This window comes from Chroicocephalus ridibundus, chromosome 3, assembly GCF_963924245.1.
Source record: "Chroicocephalus ridibundus chromosome 3, bChrRid1.1, whole genome shotgun sequence".
Classification (NCBI taxonomy): domain Eukaryota; kingdom Metazoa; phylum Chordata; class Aves; order Charadriiformes; family Laridae; genus Chroicocephalus; species Chroicocephalus ridibundus.
In genome coordinates, this window is record NC_086286.1 from 2,713,016 (window position 1) to 2,734,254 (window position 21,239).

Below are 21,239 nucleotides of genomic sequence, written 5' to 3' on the forward strand. Positions count from 1 at the left end.
ACTTCCAAACGGAACCCGACTTAGTGCGTGTTAACTTCCAAGCACAGCCAACGTCCTCGAGATGAGGCAAGCCAGAAGCAACGCTTATCTAGACCTCAAGGAACTTCTACGCCTTCAGGGTACAAATCTTAAATATGATCACAGCGTTCTCATCCAATAAAAGAATAAGCCGAAGAAAGAAAAATAAATGTAAACCAAGTTTATTTTGCTTTTAAGTAGTGTTCTTTAAGCACTACAGCATGGTAAACAATGTAAATTAGTATAAGTCATCTCAAAAGCCAGAGTTTTTTTTTTTTATTTTATGAGTCGTTAAAAAGATGCAGCCTATTCTAACAGGATAAATATTTTAACCATTTCACTTCGAGTTAATGAAGGCTCACAAATGAGCAACACTCCTCATTGAGGAAAACAAAAAGCTGTTGTCGACAAAGCGACAGCACACACACAAAAACAAAAGAACTGTGTAAAAATAACTAACTGTACTGTGTTCCCATACTCTTTAGAAGTCGCTTTACAATGGGATGATATGCACATGATCTTGCTGCAAACTTGCCATACAACTTGCAAATACACGTAGCCTAGCCTTACCACTCGGTCCAAAAAGCTGCTAACTGATCAAAACAAACGCAGCGCTATAATCCTCTGCTGAACAATTAATTCAATCTGCTTTACTCATTACCTTTTCTCCTAGACTGCGGGACAGACTAGAAAGAAAATGATCCCGAATTTAAAAATCGATACTCTTACAGGAAATTGTATTATTTTGCAATATAGTCTTTTACAAGTTATGTTTTGCCTATTTTCCCCTTAGCCACAAAATGGGCATGAAGTAATTACTTGGAAAATGCCTTAATTTTCAACTTCATGCAAATCTAAATAAAGATGACCAAACAAAAGCTTAAACAATGGAAGGATATTTCACAGAAAATTTCTTATACAAAAAACACATAAGAAAAAGGGCCACTAGGTGACGTTTTAATTTACAAATTGGCATCATTTTGGTCAACAAATAATCCAAGTGCTGTTTTCTTCTATCACAACAAAGTAGCTGTACAGAAAGAAAACTGCAAAACTTGTTTTATTATTATTTTTTTTTTTAATCGCACATCTCCTCAGGAATTTCATGTGGATTAAGGATGCCAGGTACAGACATCTGAAGTTTATGCTTCTCCTCTTGAGCCTGCCGAAGGGCTGTTTCTCTTTCCTCCAAGAATAAATCTGATGTGTCTTCACCTGCAAATTCCTGTATAATTCACACCAAATCATTAGTTTCTCGTCAAATGCTTTAGGCAGAGTAATAAAAGTTTTCAAAATCCAGAATGATACAGAAAAACATCCTCCTTTCGCGTTCCCTGCCAGGCTATTTGTTTATTTTGCTTTCTGCTCCCAAGGTCAGAATTAATATAAAGGAATGTAAAATATTTTAAGATTTTTCACTACGTGTTACGGAACAGGATGCTGTAGTAACCCGGCGTTTGGAGCCTATCACCACTAAAGCAGCGTCGTTACAGTTGTGAGATACCTAACAATTGCACTCTGAAAACTAATTAACAGACCCTTCCCTACACTCGGCCTGAACTGCAGCATCTTTAGAAAATTAAAAGCATAGCACTACTCTGGCAAGTTTCAAACAAGTCCCCATCCCAAGCAGAACTGAATCAAAATCTGGTTGAAAATCAGCTTGCTTTATTTCCCATTAGTTTTGCAGCCAACTTAGACATACGAACTGTACACGCAGCGTGAAGCACAAGTGATGACGTTTAAGCCCAATTTATCAAATCGTACTGAAATGGATTCCATGATACACCAGAGTCATGCAAGCCATTTGGGAGTTCCCGCTACATTTTAAACAGCTGCAAAATAACTTGTCTCTCCTAAATGAACCCCGTGTGAATGCTGTCCAAGTCCTTTCCAACGATAGCACCTTAATGAATAATTATTTTTGATTTCTTGAAAAAAGCACACCAAACATACCTTGATTTGGACCAGAAAATCCCTTAGGTGTTCCTTGAAGGCAGGAATATCCTGGTTTAAACTGAAGAGTCCCGTTACAAACAGCTTAACCTGGGCACTAACAGCAAACACAACCGTTAGCATCGCAAGACAGAAGAACCCGCTTCAAAAGCATTGAAGAATCACGGCACACTTACTCTTGCAGGTGAGGAAACGCAGATTTGAGAAGATTAGCAACATACTCCTGAATAAACATCTGGTTGTTCACTGGATTGCCCGGGTTTAACGGAGTACTTATTTTTCCCTCTTCTACTAAGTTGAACATGTATGCGAGGATCGATGCGTGCATTGTCAAACCTGAGCAGAGCACAGTTAGACGTATGCAGTTATTATTCAGAACAGCATGCGCCTAACAGTATTTTGATGTTCAAAAGAATTGTCATCATCAAGGCGCTCATAGATATTTTTATTCATTCTTACCAGCTGTGTGTGAGGTGTCTGTTACAACTGAGAAAATGTGCTGAAGGATATCACAGAAATACGTCTGATAGAAACTCTGGGCAGCAGTCTCTTCTTGTGCAACATTCTGTAGTAGAGTATAAAGTATCTGAAGTCCTGGAAAACATGCATTAAGAGAACTAAATTACCAACAGAACAATATTAAGACCTCGGTGCATAATTTGCCTTTTTCCAAATGCGACAAATATCCCAAGAAATTCCGACAGGCACCGAGAAGACAAGCATTATCATGTATGTAGCGCGTACAGTGATTTTCTCAGGCACTTCCTCAAGCCGCCACTGGAGGGCTATGGCCGCACGGCCACGGGATGCCGCTTTTCTGGGCGTTCTTGGGTGTCAAAAGCATAAAGAGCCAATCGCATTCATTGGTACTAATGAAGGTGAGAGGATCCCTCTACCAAAAGAAGCGTTTGCTAATTTAAGAAGGCACTTAAATTACTTTACTAACACAACTGAAAGGTATCTTTTATCCCCACCCGTTCCAAACACTGATACAACTGGCAAAGACTAAGTGGCTTCAGAACAACGTTCCTTTTTATCCGGTAGCCAAAATAGTGCACTAAGCCCAAGATCTTAAAAAAATAATGGGTTTAGAACTTAAGACTTATATATAGCCTCTCCTAGTCTCCCTTGATAACCGTCATTTTGGAGGGCTTTTTAACTACCCAAGTAATTACCAGTAAGTATCAGAAAATATCTGATACTGCAAATGAGGTCTGCATGTTGAACACTTCCATTTACCTGTATCTGCAACATTTCTCATTGTATGTTTGAAAGCCCAAATAATAGAATCCAGAACAAGCTTGAACTGTGCAGGTGGAATGGCCAGGAACGCTGGGAAGCAATGAGAATTTACAGCCTGGAGTAGCAAGAAGAAGTTTGTTCTATGTTCAGGATATTCTTCAAAGTCCTAGAAGGAGAGGCAGGGGGAGAAAAAAAGGTCAAGGTTCTTAAAGGTCCGTCATAAGATCTTGTGTTGAGTAGAGTCAATAGCTGACAGAACACTTAGAACCCAGGTTTGAAATAACCTGAAACGCAAAGCAAAGGTTACATTTCTCCGTGAGATTTTTCCCCGCAATTTCCCCCCTCAAAGCTTGAGAAGACAATCTGGAGTTACCCAACACTGACAGGCCGAGACACGTTCTGTCAGAACACAACCTGAATCGCTACTGGGTCCACAGATAAGGAGGCAGATGGTCTCAGCGCTGGTTAAGCGCCTACGTTGCTACAGGGGAACAATTTCTGGTTACACCCTATTGCAAAGCAGCACTAATTCAGCTGGTAGTGCTCAAGTATTATGCAAATACACATTGCACGCTGTAGCGTAAGAACTGCATGAGTGAGGAAATACTCAAAGTGACTGATCATACTTATATTCATGAATTTTATATGTTTATGAAATTCAGCAGTTAGTCCCGCACTGACATTGGGCCGAAGTACACTTCTGCTTCCAGAAGCGTGACATTCCAAGTCCCCAGAACAGAAAAACTGCTAATGACTTAAGAGCTGAACAGAGAAATTCGAGGCAATGAGATTAAGACACCTAACTAGGCAGCCAGATTTCAAACAAGTATGTTCGCTTGAGCAGAAATTTCTACAAGTGCCACAAATGCACTTTGTGAGACTGCAAAAAAACTGGGGAGATGATCCACAAGACATCACATATGGAAATGATAATCACAGAAAGACAGCACGAACCCCTGCTTCATTTCCCTGAGATGGAAGCTGTGTACTGAACTCAAGTTCACTACATACTGCCTCCCTTCATGGCAAGAAAAGGATGTCTTTCAGTTAGAGATGTACCAACAGCCAAGACTAGCACTCTTAGAAAACCCCTTTTTTTTTTTTGGGGCTTCAGTCACCAGGGAGATGCCTTATCCGTTACCAATTATAAATACCTTGTTGATCATATTTAGCGTGCACTCAAAAACAGCATCAAATATCTGAGGTATTTCAGCAGTGATGTGTCCACCCAGCTTGTTTACAATGATAGCCATAGTACTCAGCACTTCAGGTTCTCTCGCAGCTGGAACATTTCGCTGGTAGTCAATGAGAACTGCATCCAACAAGGGTGGGACAAAGTTTTCGGCTACCTAAATGAAAGAGTAAGCCACGGTTATACCAATGCAGTTATTGAACAAAGTCTCTGGCATACAGTTTATAGCAAAGTGCGTTGTGTAGTTACAGGAGATACTTTTCCTAAGGAAGCTGAAATAAATTACACTTCCATAAACTCCCCCCACTCCGTACCCATCCAATAGGGCTTCCAACAGGGTTCTCTTACACCTCCTCGATTCCCTTTAAGATTAGTCTCAGCTAAAATTAACTGAAGTATCTCAAGTGTAGCCCAGGCTTCCCTCTGTACCATCACACTTTCTCCTTGCTCTTGTGACCAACTGATTCGGTCAGCAACAGAACAAGAAAACAGAGTCTTCCTAATTCTGTCTTATTATACAAATACACTTATTTGTATAAAATGAACCTACTTACCATCTGAGGATCATTGGACCTGCTCACCCAGCCAGAAATTAGTTTTAAAGTTTCCCTTTTTACAGTCCTCATACTTCGAATCAAGGGCTGCTTTGTTACCATTTCACCTGAAAAGTTTTAAAGCTTCTGTTAATCGGGTAAAATAACAAAAAGATTAACTTAAATTCATATTACAAAACAGAGAATGCTCAGTTTTTATATCCGAACTACAAAGACTATTAAAGACTTCTTATGCGTATTGTGCAAATAAATAAAAAACCTATCTCCCCATTCTAGCTCCATAGCTCCAAGTTGCCATTTAGTGCTACAGAACTACTACAAGACAGTACATGACTTGCAGCGTTCAAAAACAAAGCTGCAACTTACTTTTCAAGTAAGGGAAATCACGGATAGTCACTTAACCACACGGACTGAGCGCACATCTGCTCCTCATCAAGTGATGGGGGGGGAGAATAAGTTACTTCCTCATTTCATCTAAGAAATAACCCTTCCACTTTTCCTTGTCTGCACTCATCCTTAAGAAGCCTCATCCTTAGCTCAGTTGCTTACCCCCCAAAATCACTGTACTCTGCTCAGTGAAACCTGATCTAGTGAAGTGCAGCGCCATACAACCATAACCACGCGCAGGAAAACCTGAGGAGTGCAGCCAGGGAAAGCAAGGTGGGATGGCTGGGGCTGGCATCAGAGCTGTCTCTGGGAAGACAGAGCCAGGTGGGAGAACAGATTCTGAGAAGCTACTTCAAGGTAAACCAGCTGCTCAGTTACCAAGTTTTATCTAACGCTCACATTTCCAAATATAATTATCTGCACCAGAAAGAAAACTGGTCATAACACAGAATTCAATAGCCGACTCATTTAATCTTGTAATGAACTACTACAGAGGCACGTTCTCTGCTGAGATACCATAGGCCTATTTTATCTTGTAGAAATAGGTTAGGTAATTGGCAATTCCTTCTCAGTGACTGCGAGCCTGGTTTATCATGACTTTCAGACATCTTCCTCACTACGGTTACATTTCTGTAATAAAGCTATTTAGTAACAGAGTATCATACCAAAACCCTGCCAACATCTTTTAAAAAAATGAATGAGGTTCTATTTAAAGACAGTCTTTTAATATACAAAATTAAGAGTAAGCTAAAAGAACACATGCTACAACTTTGTCTCAGCAAGATCCCTATTAATTCTAAGTAAGCATCTATGGTGCTTTGCATCCTTTTTCAACTTGCTTGTTTATAGGTGTTTTTTCCTCCCTCTAAAATCAGTAGTTCTTTATTTGAATAGAACATCTGGTTAACAACAAAATCTAAGCCAGCGCTTTCAGTCATTCTCCACTTTCCCAAACAAACACCGTAAAATTAGCCTAATTGGAATGTACTCTGAAACCTAATGACATACCCTGCTAACCCTCATTTTCAGGAAGAACGTAGAATTTCTTACCATTAGCCTGAATAGCTGCAGAAATATTTTCACTGAGGCACTTGTACACATTCAGCATATCTAAATAAATTCTTCCAAGCTGAATCACAAAGGGGTGGCCAACTGCTTTACACGCTCTCACATTGGTTTTCAGAATGCTACCAAGCTGCTTCACTGTTTCAGGATCCTTTAGAATATCAACATTCTGTTAAAAAAAAAAGAGTCCATTTTGTTTAGGGAATAAAACTGCTCTTTAGCTTTCAACATGAAAATGTAACTTTAAATAATTTATCTTCCGCAGCGTTAAAAGAACATATCACTGAAATGTACAGACTTCATATACACTGCTGTTTACTTCATGGCACTTGCCACCACCTCAAACAGAAAGTCTGGATAAAACTTCAATTGATTTCGTTCTGCTCTTCTGCTAAAGTATTTTTGCTAGAGTGGTACAAGCGTCACGCCAGTTGAAGAAAGAAAAACACTAAGGAGGAGAAAGTAAGAAGGTGAAACCAGACAGCAGTGGTCCAAAGGCAAGGCAGTACGTTCTTGTTTTAAGAGGGAAGCCAGAGTGAGAAAAGTTACTCAAGCTTTTTCAGTTTCACGATTTCAATTAGATTAACTCCAAATGGATTGATCTCTTGTGCAGTGCAAGACTGTTGTTCTTTAATGGGTGCAGATAATGTATTTTGAAAAGACTGAAAGAAACGGAAGACCAAAGTAAGAAATAAAGAGGTATTTTAAGAGAATGATGGAAGAGAAAGGAGGAAGAGTGAGCAGTATTTTCTAGCATTTTAATTTCCCTGCTACTCAGAAAGAAAACCCGCTTCTAAGCCAGGTGAAAGGGAGTCTTGGGAAAAAACTGTTGAAGCATATTCTGTACAGTAACAGAAAATTATCCTTTAAGTCAGATTAAAAACAGTATTTATTTTGTCATTTAAGTCTCCTCTCTCAAAACCACTTCTGCTATCATGTCAATCACTGCTTTAGCCATCCTTTAGTAAAAGCCCACCACAGCTACGTACTTCATCTCCCGCTGCGTGAACAACAAACCCAGCATTTGGCAGGTTTTCTTCACCTGAACACAGAATACATGTAAAATTTATGAGCTTACCTTTGTTGCCTGTTGAATTATGCTGTCCCACACTTGATTAGGTAGCAACATGTATTTTTCTATCAGGTGCTCCTGCACAGACTGGTCTGTCTGTGCCCCGATCATGTATCCCACTGCTTCATAGAACGTATGCACCTGATCAGAACAAGTAGTCACATAGAAAGGTTGAAAAGGAATAAGGCAAATTTCACACTGTTCTGAACTAACATATAGTGAAGGCTGAAAACAGGCTTCACCGTCTAAATGCCTTTTTCCCCCCTCTTGAATTTATGAGATCCTTCTCTGTTTTTTTATCATATATAAAACAAACCTCCATCCCCTTCCCTTCAGATGCCACTGAATACATCCCAGAGTCTTCCTTCATTTTGCCATGAAATCCTGAAGTGAGGAAGCTCAGACGTGTGCCATTTAGCTCTTAACTAAATATTAGCAGAAGTGTTTAAACCTTTTTCCAGACGCCAGAGCCACTCTGCCCAAAGTTTCAGGACATTTTTGCACATCTCAGCACGTGTCACTTGCACGCACACCTCGCTTCCTGAGCTGTGCCCTTCCTAGACGTAGGTGCTTTTGGCTTGTTCCCTTCCCCGCTTCTCAAATACAGGAGCTGTAAGTCTACTCTGATAGTAGGGTATTAATCTTTCCTGAATCAGAACCTCAAAATTAGATTCAGTATGTTATTTACTTGTTAAAACATTCCCGAAATCAAAATTCTGACTAAATGCACTTTAATTCTCCTTCCGAGCATTCCAACTGAGCTCTCCGTAATGCAACCGCATCATACTATTGATACCCTCACACTGTCACGAACAAAGAACTGAGGAATTCAATTCAAGCCTTGAAAGCCGCTACTACACTTTAATATGAAGTTCACTTTTGATTAGTCTTTAGAGTTGTCCACAACCCCGAATGAAACATACCTGTTGTGGCTGAAGGTCACAGATGATTGTATTAATATTGTTCAAGATTTCATCAATGAAGGGCATGACCTCTCCCACTTGAACCTGAACAAAATGTCGGCGGCATTTCTGTGCTATTTTTATGAAGGTATCACAAGCCATATCCTGGACGCCATCATGGGTTTCTAAATTACATCAAGTCAGTTACTACTTTGCATTTCCCCCCCCCATACACATGCATGTATGGGCATCAATTTTAATTGTTTTTTACAATTAAAACAGCATGTAAAAACCAGATAATTACCATGCATAAATTCAAACAACTTGTTGACTACTGTCTTCAAAAATTTCCAGTGAGCTCTCAAAAACCGTGGGTACTGACCTACTATATACATTATATTTGATGCAATAATGGCTTTATTGTCTTTTCCTCGCTTTTGTTCGCAGAGTCCCAGGAGATCCTACAACACAACATATTTTTAGTTTCCTCTCCAAGTTTGTCCAAGTTCAATTAAAAGCACTACAAGACGAAGCATAAAAACCCTACAAGGAGCTGTATTAAAATAAAGGAAAGTGGTTACCATCATCAAGTTCAAAGTCCAAAGAAAAAAACAAACAAAACGCCCAAGTGGGTTAAGACTGGGGTAATGCACTTATTGAAATTTCAACCAAACCAGGAACACCATGGTTTCAACCTCGGAATCTTCATCTGCAATATAACTAAAGATTTCTACAGGGAGGACTTCAACAAGCCTCACAGCATTTAATACTGACCAAGCAGTTGGTATCAATATACGTTCCACATCAAACAAAAGAAATTAAACTGAATCGTCTGCATGATTTATGTGACTTGTTAGAGCAAGGTCCGTTACTCTTGTAAAAAAATGTTCTGTTCCTGCACTCTTTCCAAGCACATATTTACCAAAAAAATCACTTTGATCAATGAATATTTGGAAAAAGGAAAAACAGCAGGGTGCCAGCTCGTTACAAGTGTAGGTTATTTTGCCACTTTCCTTTATTTCGTTAGCAATCCCTTTCCATCTCTTCTGCATCCCTGAAGAAAAATTCTTAATCATAAACTAAATTTTACCCCTGAAATTTTCACAGCAAAAAGGCTATCTGATTAACGCATTGCTCATGGTTAAAGACTTTATCAGCCTTAAATTCAGGATGTAAGATTCCCCAGTAAGTTACTCTTACCGACTTGCCTGCTGTACAAGGTAACTTACAAAGAACGTACAGCAATATTTTTTGTAAACTTAGTTTTTTGAGCATAAATTATGAAGTGTGACAAAGCTGTTAGTTTTGCACCATGATACCTTAATTACTGTAACAAGGAATCTTTTTTCATCTTCTTCATGCATTGCTCCACTGATCGAGCCGATAGCCCAACACAAGGTATTCAAATTTTTCCATGACCATTCTGTTCCGTTCACTTGATTGTGAAGTTTCTCAGTCATAATTCGTTCCGTGTCTGCATAATCCAGATGCGTAAGATAAACTGAAAGACACAAACATCAAACAGGGGCATTTTAAAGCAACAACCTGGACCCCAGCTCCATAGGCAAAGTTAAGTTGTAAGCAAAAGACAACAAGCGATGTGAAAAGTTTCAGTCAATGAATGTCTCGCATGCCAGTCACATCAGTCAAGTTGCTAAGTTAAATTAGTAACAAAAGGCAGACATACTGATGGTCTATAGGGAATATGGGACTGGCTACCTATGGGGGACATTATATAGTGTGTAAGAAGTCAATCCATTTTCTTCTGCTCTTTGTTTCAGTGCCCTTAACTCTGCTGCTTGCAATAAGCCATCAGCACAGTGGAGATGCTCCTCCTGAACAAGTCTAGGTGGGACAATTCAGGTATCGCAACTCAAGACACTTGCATCAGCCCCTAATAAGTATTTGTGTCTTTAATATGAAATTCTAAATCTAAGGCCAGATTCAGAAACAGATTTTACTACTCCACAGAACACAGCTTCCACCACATTCACATGTGTTTTTTTTTTTTTAATCTGAAAGATACTACACTACAAGCAATAGTTAACAACAGAAATCAAACACTAACTAAATCTGCTTTTCCATATAAATAATCCTGTATCTGGACATACAACTAAGGCTCAGACATACAGTAATAATTTTAATACAATAAACATTTAATACAATAAATCAAAAGTTCTTTTTTTCACATTCCACATGAAAAGGTATTAGAACAATTAATCTAACGCTGGCTCTCAGCATTCCCTTAAAGCATTTGCATTTGATAGAAAAATATTTAGTATTGAAGGTCTAATGTCCTAAATACGTGACAATTCTAATCCCCCCCACCCCCTCAAATTGCAGTTAGGACTAAATTTTGAGCTGAGTACACTTACCCAGTGTTTCTCTCATATTTTTATACAAGTTTATGGAATCTGTATCCTTCATGAATTCTCGTACTACTTCCCCTTGATCATTTTCCACAACTAGGACTTCTTCAGGTTTAGCCATACGGCTAACCATTAGCAATCGAACCTGCATGTTGCAAAAGCGAGTTAAAACTGAATCAAACCGTAACACGAAAATACACGTGTAGCTCCACGGGTGCTGCCAGAGCAGCCTGACCCAGATAAAGCGTATAGCCAGCACTTCACCAGATTTGCTCACATTAAGATTCTATAGACACGCATTAACTAAAAAGCCATTTTGCTGATTTCTCTCTTTCCATGAACAAGCTGAGTAGTTAAAAACCCCCAACCTATGAAGCATACTTTCTAGAGCTTCAAAATGTGTATGTCATATTAGGGTTTTAAAAACCATTTATTCTATACACACATTTTTTTTCCTCCAACTGTAACACTCCAGCCTTTACCCCTTTAAGAAACAGTTTAAAACTTTTTTTTTATTAAATTAAGTCTTACATTTATAATAGGTATCTAAAAAAAAACCCCTGAAACACCGTATTAATACTCCTGTCATGTACTGGTGTCATCTTAAAGTATTTTCACAATTGCAGCATACTAAATAATTAGAGTTGCATCAATTACCAACTACTCAAAGCAAGAAAAGTTTTCTTACGTCACTCCTTACAGGAGGCAAAAATCTCTAATTCAGGAACATTATCTAAGTCTTTACAGTACCTTTATTTAAGCATGGATTACCTTGGACAATACAGGCAAATAAAGCTGTCGTCTTGGCGGAACATCAAAGTGTTGACTTCCCGAAAGCAACGGAGAAGCGGACGTTGAAAATGGACTTTCCCTGTACAGCTCAGCAGCTAAATGATTCCAATATTCAAGACAAATCTTGAAAATTTCTGTTTCCTCAACTTCTGATACCAATAACATATAATGAAGAGCCTGGAAAAGTGTGGTTTAAACATCCAGTTATGAATTATTTCTGCAGATAAAAACACATTGCTTCAAAGTGCAGTTATCCAAATATTGATGAAATGCCAAATTAATGCACAAGTTCGGAACAGGAGGCATTAACATTGCAATGACATTACCTGCAAGTCAGAGCCGTGACCAGCAGACAACTCAAAGCGCCCTGTCAATTACTGGTATTTTCAAAGTGTGTATCAATTCTTAAATCTAAAGTAACCTAAAGACAACTTAAAAAATGCCACAGCCAGATCAGCCTGTTTGGAAATTATCCAACTCAGCCGCTGGAGCTTCTGCAAGGCATTTTGGTTTAGAGCCTCAAAAAACTCTCGACAGCTCGTTTCAATGACTGCTGTTCTCAAGCCTATTACTACTCCGTTGTTCTGGATCCGTACACCCTGAAGAACCAAAGGCGCTCAAAGCCATGCCACTGGCTCACTTTCCACAGCCATCATCTACCAGAACCTTGTCAGCTTCTTTACTGCCAGAAGAGCCATGGCAGACTGAGAAGGGAAGGCCACCGACGCAATTCTGACAGACCCAGATACCGACCACAGTAATTAGAACTACGTAGCCAAACTATTTTTACCTAGCTTATTTTTCAGTCCCCTGGTGAAAGGTATCAAAGCAATAGCCCCCCAGTGAACAAACAGAATGAAACAATGAAATCTGAAGACATTTTCATAGCTTGGGTACTGCAGCACCTCACAGCGTTTCAGATGGTAAAGACCTGAATTCAGCACCTGTACCTACAATGTCAAAAGAGGGATTCAAACCAGCCATACATTAGTCTTACAAACTTTTTCTTGGTTATTTTACTTGGAAGAACTCATATAGCTTCCTTCTTTAGTCTACACAGCTCCAGTGAATCCGTGGAGCAATTTCAGAAGATCTGACACATCCAAAGTGCAGGAATAAAGAGGTTAGAATGACATAGAACTTTAAGTAACTGTAACTATGTTCTATTACGCTGCAACTTACAAAAGTGAAATTTGCAACCATTTTCGGCCAGCCTAAGAACTTTGTGAAGCATTTCAACATCCTGTACACCACTTTCAGTCATTCAGAATTGAATTTTGTAGGTGTCAGCTTTAAAGAAGAATTTAACATAGTTATACCAGACAAGAGGAGGCCAATACCTAAAAACTGCACCCCAACTTACACACAATTGCACAGGACACACAACAGCTGCAGCCATGACCACAAGTCTTCCTAATAAAGCCTCAATATATAGAGAAGCTTGAGCTCTGCTCCCCCGATTCACTGTTATTTTAAAAGCTTACTACTTGCAAGTTCAGGAATTATTTGGGAACTGTTGATAGTTATTCTTTTTAAAATAAAAAAAAAAGTGATACTCCTCTTAGTCCATCTTCTAAGTGAGCTACAATTTGGTATTTGCAACCAACTTAGGAACATTTATGTGTAGAGGGCTACCTCCAGAAATACTGCGAACACCAGCTGGCAAACAGACTGGAATTCAGATGGACGTTTGTTAGATGAGAACTAATCACCTGCAAGATGTACTTCCCCCTCCCAAATGGAACGTGGTCTCCATGTTTCAGCTGCAATATTCTTTTTGTCCCCGTCTGCGGGCAGTCCCTCACCCTGGCGCCTCCATACCTACACAGGGCTTGACTCTGGGCACGGGCAGTGGTGCTTCAAGGGGCTACAGAGCCACTTTTGTCCCCTTGGAGCTCAGCAGTGGGAGGGAGCTAGCAAAAGAGTCACCACAGAACAGCTCACCCTCAGACACATTTGTATTCACAATCAAAAAAAACACAGCTGAAAAAAACCCTAATTTTGTGATCTAGCCTCAATACATTATGAGGTAGCACCTTGAATCTAGACACCTAGAATTTAAGCCTTTCCAACCCGTCGTTCCTAGCTGAATTTCCAATAATTTCCACAGATCCCAGTAATTTTTGACAGTGAAGTTGTACTTTACTGTCACAATTGAAAAGAATGCAGCAGTCTCCAAGAAAAGAAGGGAACAAGCAGAAAGGAAGGACAACTGGAAATCTTATTCTCAGCAGAAATCTCTTACAGCAACTGCTGTAAGATCGCTGATAACCGAGACCCATAGGTCCCCCTCCTAGACCAGTAATACTACAGAATACAGCAACGCACAGTCATTTGGTAGAGCTCTGCCATTAAGTGTTGCTGGCACATGCAGTCTTTATTACACAGAAACAGAGCATCATCCTCAAGGATTATATTTAAAGCCTTTTACTCAAACTTCGGGAAATGGCAAATGAGGCAAGAAACCGCACCAGGATGGAAGCGCTGAACTGCAGCACGCGCTGGACCCTACAAACCCGCTTTGGATGCTGAGTGAAAACACAACTGACCTGCTTCACACAGACTGATCAAAGTCATAGCAACACCTTCTCTGTACAAGACTTAAACGCAAAACATGGTATGTACGGACCCATGGGAAAAGAACATATGAAATTATTTTAAAGCCGTATTTAACACTTTCAAGGAGGAACAATTAAGAAGAGGGAGAGACAGAGACTTATGGACTTCAGACATTGTATTAGCAGTATAGGATCACTGAAAACAGAGTGCCTTTGAAGCATACTAGGAAACAAAAACTGAAAGGTTTTTTGAATTATTCATGAGATTTATTAATTATGTGAAGGAAATAGGAATTTTTTTTCCCCTCTTACCCGCTATACGTAGAACAATCTAGAAATTATATTACTATCACATCCTTTGCATGTGAGGACACACTTGCTACATTTTGCAACAGGATAAATTGAGCAACTTACCTCCATTAATGTCTCCCTCAGATTTAATCTTTTTTCTATAAGCTGACCATGTTCCTTGAGGAACGTGCAGAGAAACAAACTGAGATTCTGAATGAAGTTCTGTTCATCATCTTTTCCATTGGAGTACGCAAGTCGGATATTGGTATTTAAGGGAAGCATCTAATAAAAAGATTAGAGACATAATCAAGAATTTCCCATTTTATGCAGAAGTAGAACTACTAAATATTAAGAACTATCCTGCTCTTTTGGCAAAAAAGTCCTCTGCCTTTGATGGCATCCGCTCTTTACAGAGCTTTCTTACAAAAAAGCCTTACAGCTCCTTCATTTCATGCTTGAGCCCAAGATGGACAGTACGGCAAAAACAAACAGATGCAAGAGTTCTGACGCACTAGACCCTTTTCCACCCCTTGTAACAGCAGCTGTAAACAAGAGAAGTATCTACTCTATCACAGACATTTCCAGCTGGCATGGGGCAAAGATGTTCCAAAAATGTGTTTGTTACCTGTCCCTAGTAACATTAAGTTTCACAACATTACATCATCATAACGTTAAAACCCCATGAAAGACCTCCTCTGTAGTATTTAGAAATTATAAAGAAGACTGAAGGATACTGGAACATACTCTTCAGTCACCTTCTAGAAATCTCTGGCACCTCTTAAAGAGATGCGCTGCCTTTTAAAATCAATCATTATACAAATAAAATGTTTTCAACATTATCATCAACTAGTAAACTACATTCTTTGAAGTCAACACTATAAGCTATAGAACAGAGAGAATAAAGTTTAACACTTTTGCTGCTGCCAGCTTTTGTGTAGTTTTGATTGTTCTCCAACTTCATTTTACAAAGTTAAGAACAAGACAAATATCTGCAATAAATGCAACAGTTTGCATCAACTTCATATGCCACAGTCATGCTAAAAACCTGCAGGTTGCAAAACATGCCAAATACCCAACTTGGCATTCAACTGATGCTTTGAGCAAAAACTTAGGCCAGACATACCGGCATTTAAAATCAAGAGTATCATCTGTCAAAACTGAGGAAGTAATGTTCAGCTGCCTAATACACAAGATAACTTTGGTGTGTGCAACAACCTGCCTTTAAATTTAATTATAACTAAATAAAAGTCCTACAGCTCCACTCGCAGCTGGGGAGAACTGGGCCATTAAAAGAAGCATGCCTGTTCTAAAGAACCCCTGAGACAGACCAACATTACAAACAAAGGAAAAAAATGCCAAAAAAACCCTTAAAACTGTTCTCTTAAGATGCTAACACAATGAGAAAAGCTACAAACTCATGTACGTGAATCTGAGCTGCTCTGAGTGGAATCAACAAATTATATAAACTTAAAGCAGGGCTTTATGACAAACATTTCTCTCTGTTTCAAAAATAAATAGCAACTTGCAGAAGTTAATTCAGTTTAGGTCTTAGGAGACACGCAGTACACGTTTTGCTGCATCTCTCTCAACTTTCCCCATCAGACAGCCCAAGTGCTCACAAAGCCCCCTGAATTAATCAAAACAAATCAATGCAGCAAAATACAGCTGTGATCAAGAGTCAAAAAAAATACACTTATCACCTTCTGATCAAGTGCTAAATACCACTGAAGAATAATATTTGTCTTATCGAGAGCTCTATAATGAATATAAATTTGTTAAGTAACTTTAAGTTCAACACAAATTGATTCTGCAAAATGAACCAGTCAAGAGACAGATTTATTAAAAACATTACCTGTTTTAACTGCATCATGGTCAATGTAAAAAGTGTTACAAACTGTTCTTCATACTGGCTTACGCTGACACCTGCAATCTCTGTGAGGCACTTCAAAGAGACATTTCGAAACATGGGAACATTTAAGAACTATTGAGAGAGGAAACAGAGTATTACAAAAGTGTTGCACACTAAGCTTTTTTGCAACTTTTATTTAAATTTAAAAGCCATCAATTTTTGCGCGAGTACCTTGTATATTAGTGTGCTGATTAACTTGGTCTCAAATATATATCCCAGAGGAATCCAGTTCAGAAATCGTAGCAAAGTTTCCAAAGTTGCATGAACTAAGGGAGCATTTTGGGAGTTTTCCTGTAAACGACCATTAGTGTTTATGATATTGTTAGGCATGATGGGGGAGTTTTTAAAAATATCAAAAAAATATCAGTAAAGACATAAGACTTACCATCACAAACTGACACAGTTGAAATATCTGAGAGAATTCATTGCACATGCTGTAAAAAAATAAATTAAAAATTAATCATTTCCACCGTCCATGAAACATCCTATCTCCTTCAATCAAAATGTCCATGCTCACAGAACAGGTCCTAAAGACCTTTTTCCACAGAGGCATTCACAAGCCACCTGTCTTTTACCAATTTTCATGCTAATAATGCATATTTTGAAGTAGCTTAAAGTCTGTGCCTGCAAATTCTGGCTTGGAAATGCAAGCAATGCTGGATGTTTTGTTAAAAGGGTAAGACCATCAGTCAACTGATGCTACTTGCAGTAAGGTAGAAATATCCGTGTGTACAAAGTTTGGTATCACCCAACAGTACCGCTTTAAAGAAAAATCAGTAACTACTCAGCCTTAGAAATAAAATTCAACAGCTGTAGGTGTTCACCCAAAAGCTCAAAGTGAGAGCAACTACTTTAGCAGCAAGCACAAAGTCCATCCTATTTATTAAGATTTAAATATATATACTTGCCTGTCTTTCAAATGTTTAGCTTTTACTTGAGTAATCTGGCCACTGGAAAAATCAAACACTTCTTCACTCAATAGTTTAAGGATCACCATGTTATTCTGACAAAGGCTTTCACTAGTCCTGCTTGCTCCCACAATATCGCTTATAAAAGTTGGCCAGTGCTTTGGCCATTCCTGTTTCAGTATCTGAAAAGTGAAGCATCCATATGTTAGACACGTATGCAAAGCCAAACACTTTATTACAAGATGTAAAACTTTATGAACTCTAGCTTACCTGAACAAGAATCATATTCAGTTTCCCAATATACACTTTCTCTTTCTGGAGAAGACAAGAGGAGAGGAGTCAAGTAATGCATAATATTCCCCTCCCCCCTCCTCCCCTCAAAAGAAGTCACTTACTTCTACACATGTTGGGTCAGATGAGGTCTTGATAATTAGGCCAACAACATATTTTTTAATACCTGCAGAAGAGTTAGGAATTTATTTTCCACTATGCCAGATATCACGAGTACAGTAATAAATATTTTTGAATTCAGATTCTTCACATGTTTTTAAAAAGAAACACCTCTAATGAACATATATGCACATCTCGGTGAGCATCCCTCTTCACTTGTATGGAAAAATCCACCTTTGGATCAATTCTGCAAGAGGGTATTTCAAATGTACAAGAGGGCTTTATACTTAAGGTATTTCAATTCAACAACAGGAAAATGGACTAAGGATCAGAGTGTACTTGTAGTAGTTTACACCAGATCAATCTATCAGCTTCCTAAAGGCTGCAAGAACTCGTGAGGAAGCCTGCATTGGCAGCAGTGCACAGAACTACATTAGGCTGAGGACAGAAAGACAGCATCCAGCACTGTCCAGACCCCGACACATATTGCGATAGGAACTTACAAATGCTGCTGTAGAGCTCCCTCAGTAAAATTTATTTCTACCCAATATGATTTTCAGATCATACCTAACAACCGAAAGTTGGCAAATATACTCTTACTGCCTCAGCCAAATGTTTACAATGGCAAGACAAAAAATACAAACAAGAGAGTCCTCCATCTTCTTTGACTAATGCTTTTTTATTAATAAAAAGCGAACTCCAAGAATAAAGAGAGCTTTCTAAGCAGAACTCAGATTTTAATGCCAAGTTAGCTAGAACTGCACGGAGAGCTTCGGTACATCACCTTTCACCTTCACTGTATGTAAAAGTTCAGCAATGCTCCAGTTCACCTAGACGATCCATTTTAAACACAGGAATTCTTAAGCACAGCATTTAAAAGTAAAAGCACCGTGCCGGAGCTTAGCAAAGGTTTCCCTGCACAATCTTAAAAGAACAAAACTTAAACCTTTATTCACCACTATAGTACAATGCACTTGGATTTGGACGACTGTGCTCTTATGGCACACATGGATACTGTGGATTACGAAACTCAATAAATTCTGGTTTGCTGCTTTTGCATTTTCTGCTTAAATTGTCAACTGAGGGCATGGGCTGTATTTAAATCACTCGTTTTGTTGTGTTTCTTCTACAAATGTTTTTAAATTGCTTTAGAGTTTTCAGCTCCACCACACAGTATCCTCAGCTCCCTCCTCACTGTTAACCTACCAGTGACTGAAGACATGGAAACAATGGCTTTCCAAGCGACTTTTCATCATGATATACATATATAAAACCACTCTGTACAAAAACATCTGACTCCAGATCATCTGTGCATGTCTTCTCTTGGAGTCACGAACTAGATGAACATTACTAACAGTTCTACTTCAACAGAGCTTTGACACAATGATCGATCTCAGCACACCGGGATTAAACACTTTCAAACCGGGCAAACGCTTTCTTGTCATAGTGAAGTCTTACAATAGGTGTGTATTTTGCTCTTCAACTTGATGAACCTCAAAATCTGGTTTCAACCCTTCCTTCAGCAAGAGTCAACTGACTCATGCAGACAAAACACATATGTTGAAAATTTTAGGAAAAGTCACTACCCAGAAGAACACCTTATGTCGAAGACATTTTGTTTCCCCCTAACCGCTGTTCTAAATTTTAAAACATTTCTAAGACTTTATCAGAATTAGTCATTTTTTTGCATTTCGGGCCTGAGCAACAGGATTAAAAGAAAAATTTTGCTAATTGCATTCTCATGAAATCTGGGAAACTAGATCTAGACTTTGAGCCATTAGATCCCTACTGGACAGGAGCTGTTCTACGGGTAGTTTCAATTACAAATGAAAATATTTGTCATTACCAACTGGGATCAATGCACACTACTCCAGAAGAATGGTCACTAGCAAAATAATCATCACTGTCAGTAACTGGGTAAGAGTTATTACCAAGCACTAGCTTTACACCATAGGCATGTCCTAGTATTTTAAAGCTAAAAACCACATGCTTTGCTGAAGCATTACAGTAATTCAACAGATGAGATAGGAAAGCCCCCAAAATAGTATGGAAACAGGTTTGCAGTGCCAGAAACTAAACTATTGTAACTGTCTGCCAAACCACTAAGGGAAGCCTACTGATGCAACTCTGCATTTCAAAAAGGAATTAGAAAGCGAGTGTTGTTCTTAGGCTTCCGACTGCAAAGCTGCACATTTTCCATCTTGCTGCATCAATAGTATTATGCTTTTCAGTTATAACTTGAATGATAAGCCACCATCCATATGGCCTTGAGATCAGCAGATGAAAACAGTTGCTCAGGACCAAAGCTTCTCCATGGGAAAAAAGAAATAATGATAGCCACCACAGCTCAAAAGAACAACCTGAAAAGTTTGATAGTTTTCACTGGTCTTCTAAGGTCTTCCATCCAGTGAACAAAGGCATATTCTTAATCCCTTAAAAGCATCAGCAATCCAATCCTCTAATGCTTTTTTGGGCTTAAATGGCATTTTCTACTTTTTTTTTTTTTCAACTGAAGTATTGTAGTTTCTGTTCCATATTTAATAGCTCATTTCTTCATCATTCCACAGGAAAGATAGTTCTCAGTAGAACAAAGATATTTCAACTTCATACTCTGACAAAAATCAACACAAACTCGTTACCATTTTTCAGCACAGCATAACCAAGAAACTGGTCAAGGGTAGCAGTCCACTAGATTTGCTAAAATCAGTGTGTTTTGAGAAGTTAAAAGGAAGCGTTATTTTAAGGAGACAGGTACAGGATGTGCACAAGCCACACAGCCACTGCCTAAAAGGTCTCCTTCAATCACAGACGCATCTGAATAAGTCTTGGGAGATGGCAACACCACTACTGTCAAGTTCAGGCCCTTCACTGAGACAAAGAGGGAGAGAGACACATTCCTGGAAAACAGGCCTTCCAATAAAAGAGATTTACATCTGACATCACAACTACGCTGATCTCCTGACAACCTGACACCAAAGGGAGCAGGTTCTGTTTTCCATTCCAAAACTGTCACTGACACAACACCGGCAGTCCTAGCACCTGCTCAAGAACTCATTCAGGGGCTCAATTAGTGGGAAAATAGAGTTACCAAAAAAGATCAATAGGTTTAAAATCGTTTTGAAATTATCTCCTGCCAGCTTAGTTCCCCGAACCAGTTCACTAAAGGGCCAGAGAAGCACATCAAAGACATCAAAAGTGCACAGTGAGGAACACCTTTATCCACAGCAATGAAGTAGTAGATCAACCAAGCCCCCACATCAAACTATGTTCTAATTCTCAGAAAGGCTGGACATCATCGCTGTCAGAAGGCCTGGACTAGTGCCACTGTTAGCATTTTCTGGTAAGCGAAGTACAAAAAGTACTTTTGTCCAAACTACAAAAAAAATGAAGCATAGAACAAGGACATTAATCCAAGGCCTCTTAGAAAGTTTCTGGATGAGCATTAGATATTATAGTCCTTGTGTGAAAGTTGCTCCCCTATAGATAGGCAAACATACCATAAAAGTGAAACACTTTCTGGACCAAAGGCTATTTTCACAGGTGACCCAAGCCCTGCAATGGTTAGCGCTGGACTGGGACAGCGAGGAACATCCCATTATCCAACATTAGTAAATTCCGCAGTCTAAACTTGGAA

General features: G+C 39.0%; 1 protein-coding gene across 4 annotated transcripts in view; it reads right to left on the reverse strand.

Moving 5' to 3' along the window:
• Positions 1-184: 184 nt before the first annotated feature.
• The window catches only part of XPO1 (exportin 1), a 38,279-nt gene continuing 17,224 nt past the window's right edge, over positions 185-21,239 (reverse strand). For all 4 annotated transcript variants that reach the window (XM_063331215.1, XM_063331216.1, XM_063331214.1 and 1 more), the window contains 21 exons: positions 17,611-17,672; positions 17,486-17,530; positions 17,216-17,397; positions 16,693-16,741; positions 16,479-16,598; positions 16,251-16,379; positions 14,522-14,680; positions 11,529-11,726; positions 10,764-10,902; positions 9,708-9,889; positions 8,693-8,849; positions 8,410-8,573; positions 7,493-7,627; positions 6,400-6,583; positions 4,963-5,069; positions 4,371-4,565; positions 3,214-3,382; positions 2,434-2,568; positions 2,151-2,310; positions 1,975-2,071; positions 185-1,243 (listed from right to left, as the gene is read on the reverse strand). In XM_063331215.1, coding sequence (XP_063187285.1) covers positions 1,097-1,243; positions 1,975-2,071; positions 2,151-2,310; positions 2,434-2,568; positions 3,214-3,382; positions 4,371-4,565; positions 4,963-5,069; positions 6,400-6,583; positions 7,493-7,627; positions 8,410-8,573; positions 8,693-8,849; positions 9,708-9,889; positions 10,764-10,902; positions 11,529-11,726; positions 14,522-14,680; positions 16,251-16,379; positions 16,479-16,598; positions 16,693-16,741; positions 17,216-17,397; positions 17,486-17,530; positions 17,611-17,672 — 2,915 coding nt within the window. In that variant the 3' untranslated portion in view covers positions 185-1,096. The remainder of the gene's footprint in view (positions 1,244-1,974; positions 2,072-2,150; positions 2,311-2,433; positions 2,569-3,213; positions 3,383-4,370; positions 4,566-4,962; positions 5,070-6,399; positions 6,584-7,492; positions 7,628-8,409; positions 8,574-8,692; positions 8,850-9,707; positions 9,890-10,763; positions 10,903-11,528; positions 11,727-14,521; positions 14,681-16,250; positions 16,380-16,478; positions 16,599-16,692; positions 16,742-17,215; positions 17,398-17,485; positions 17,531-17,610; positions 17,673-21,239) is intronic.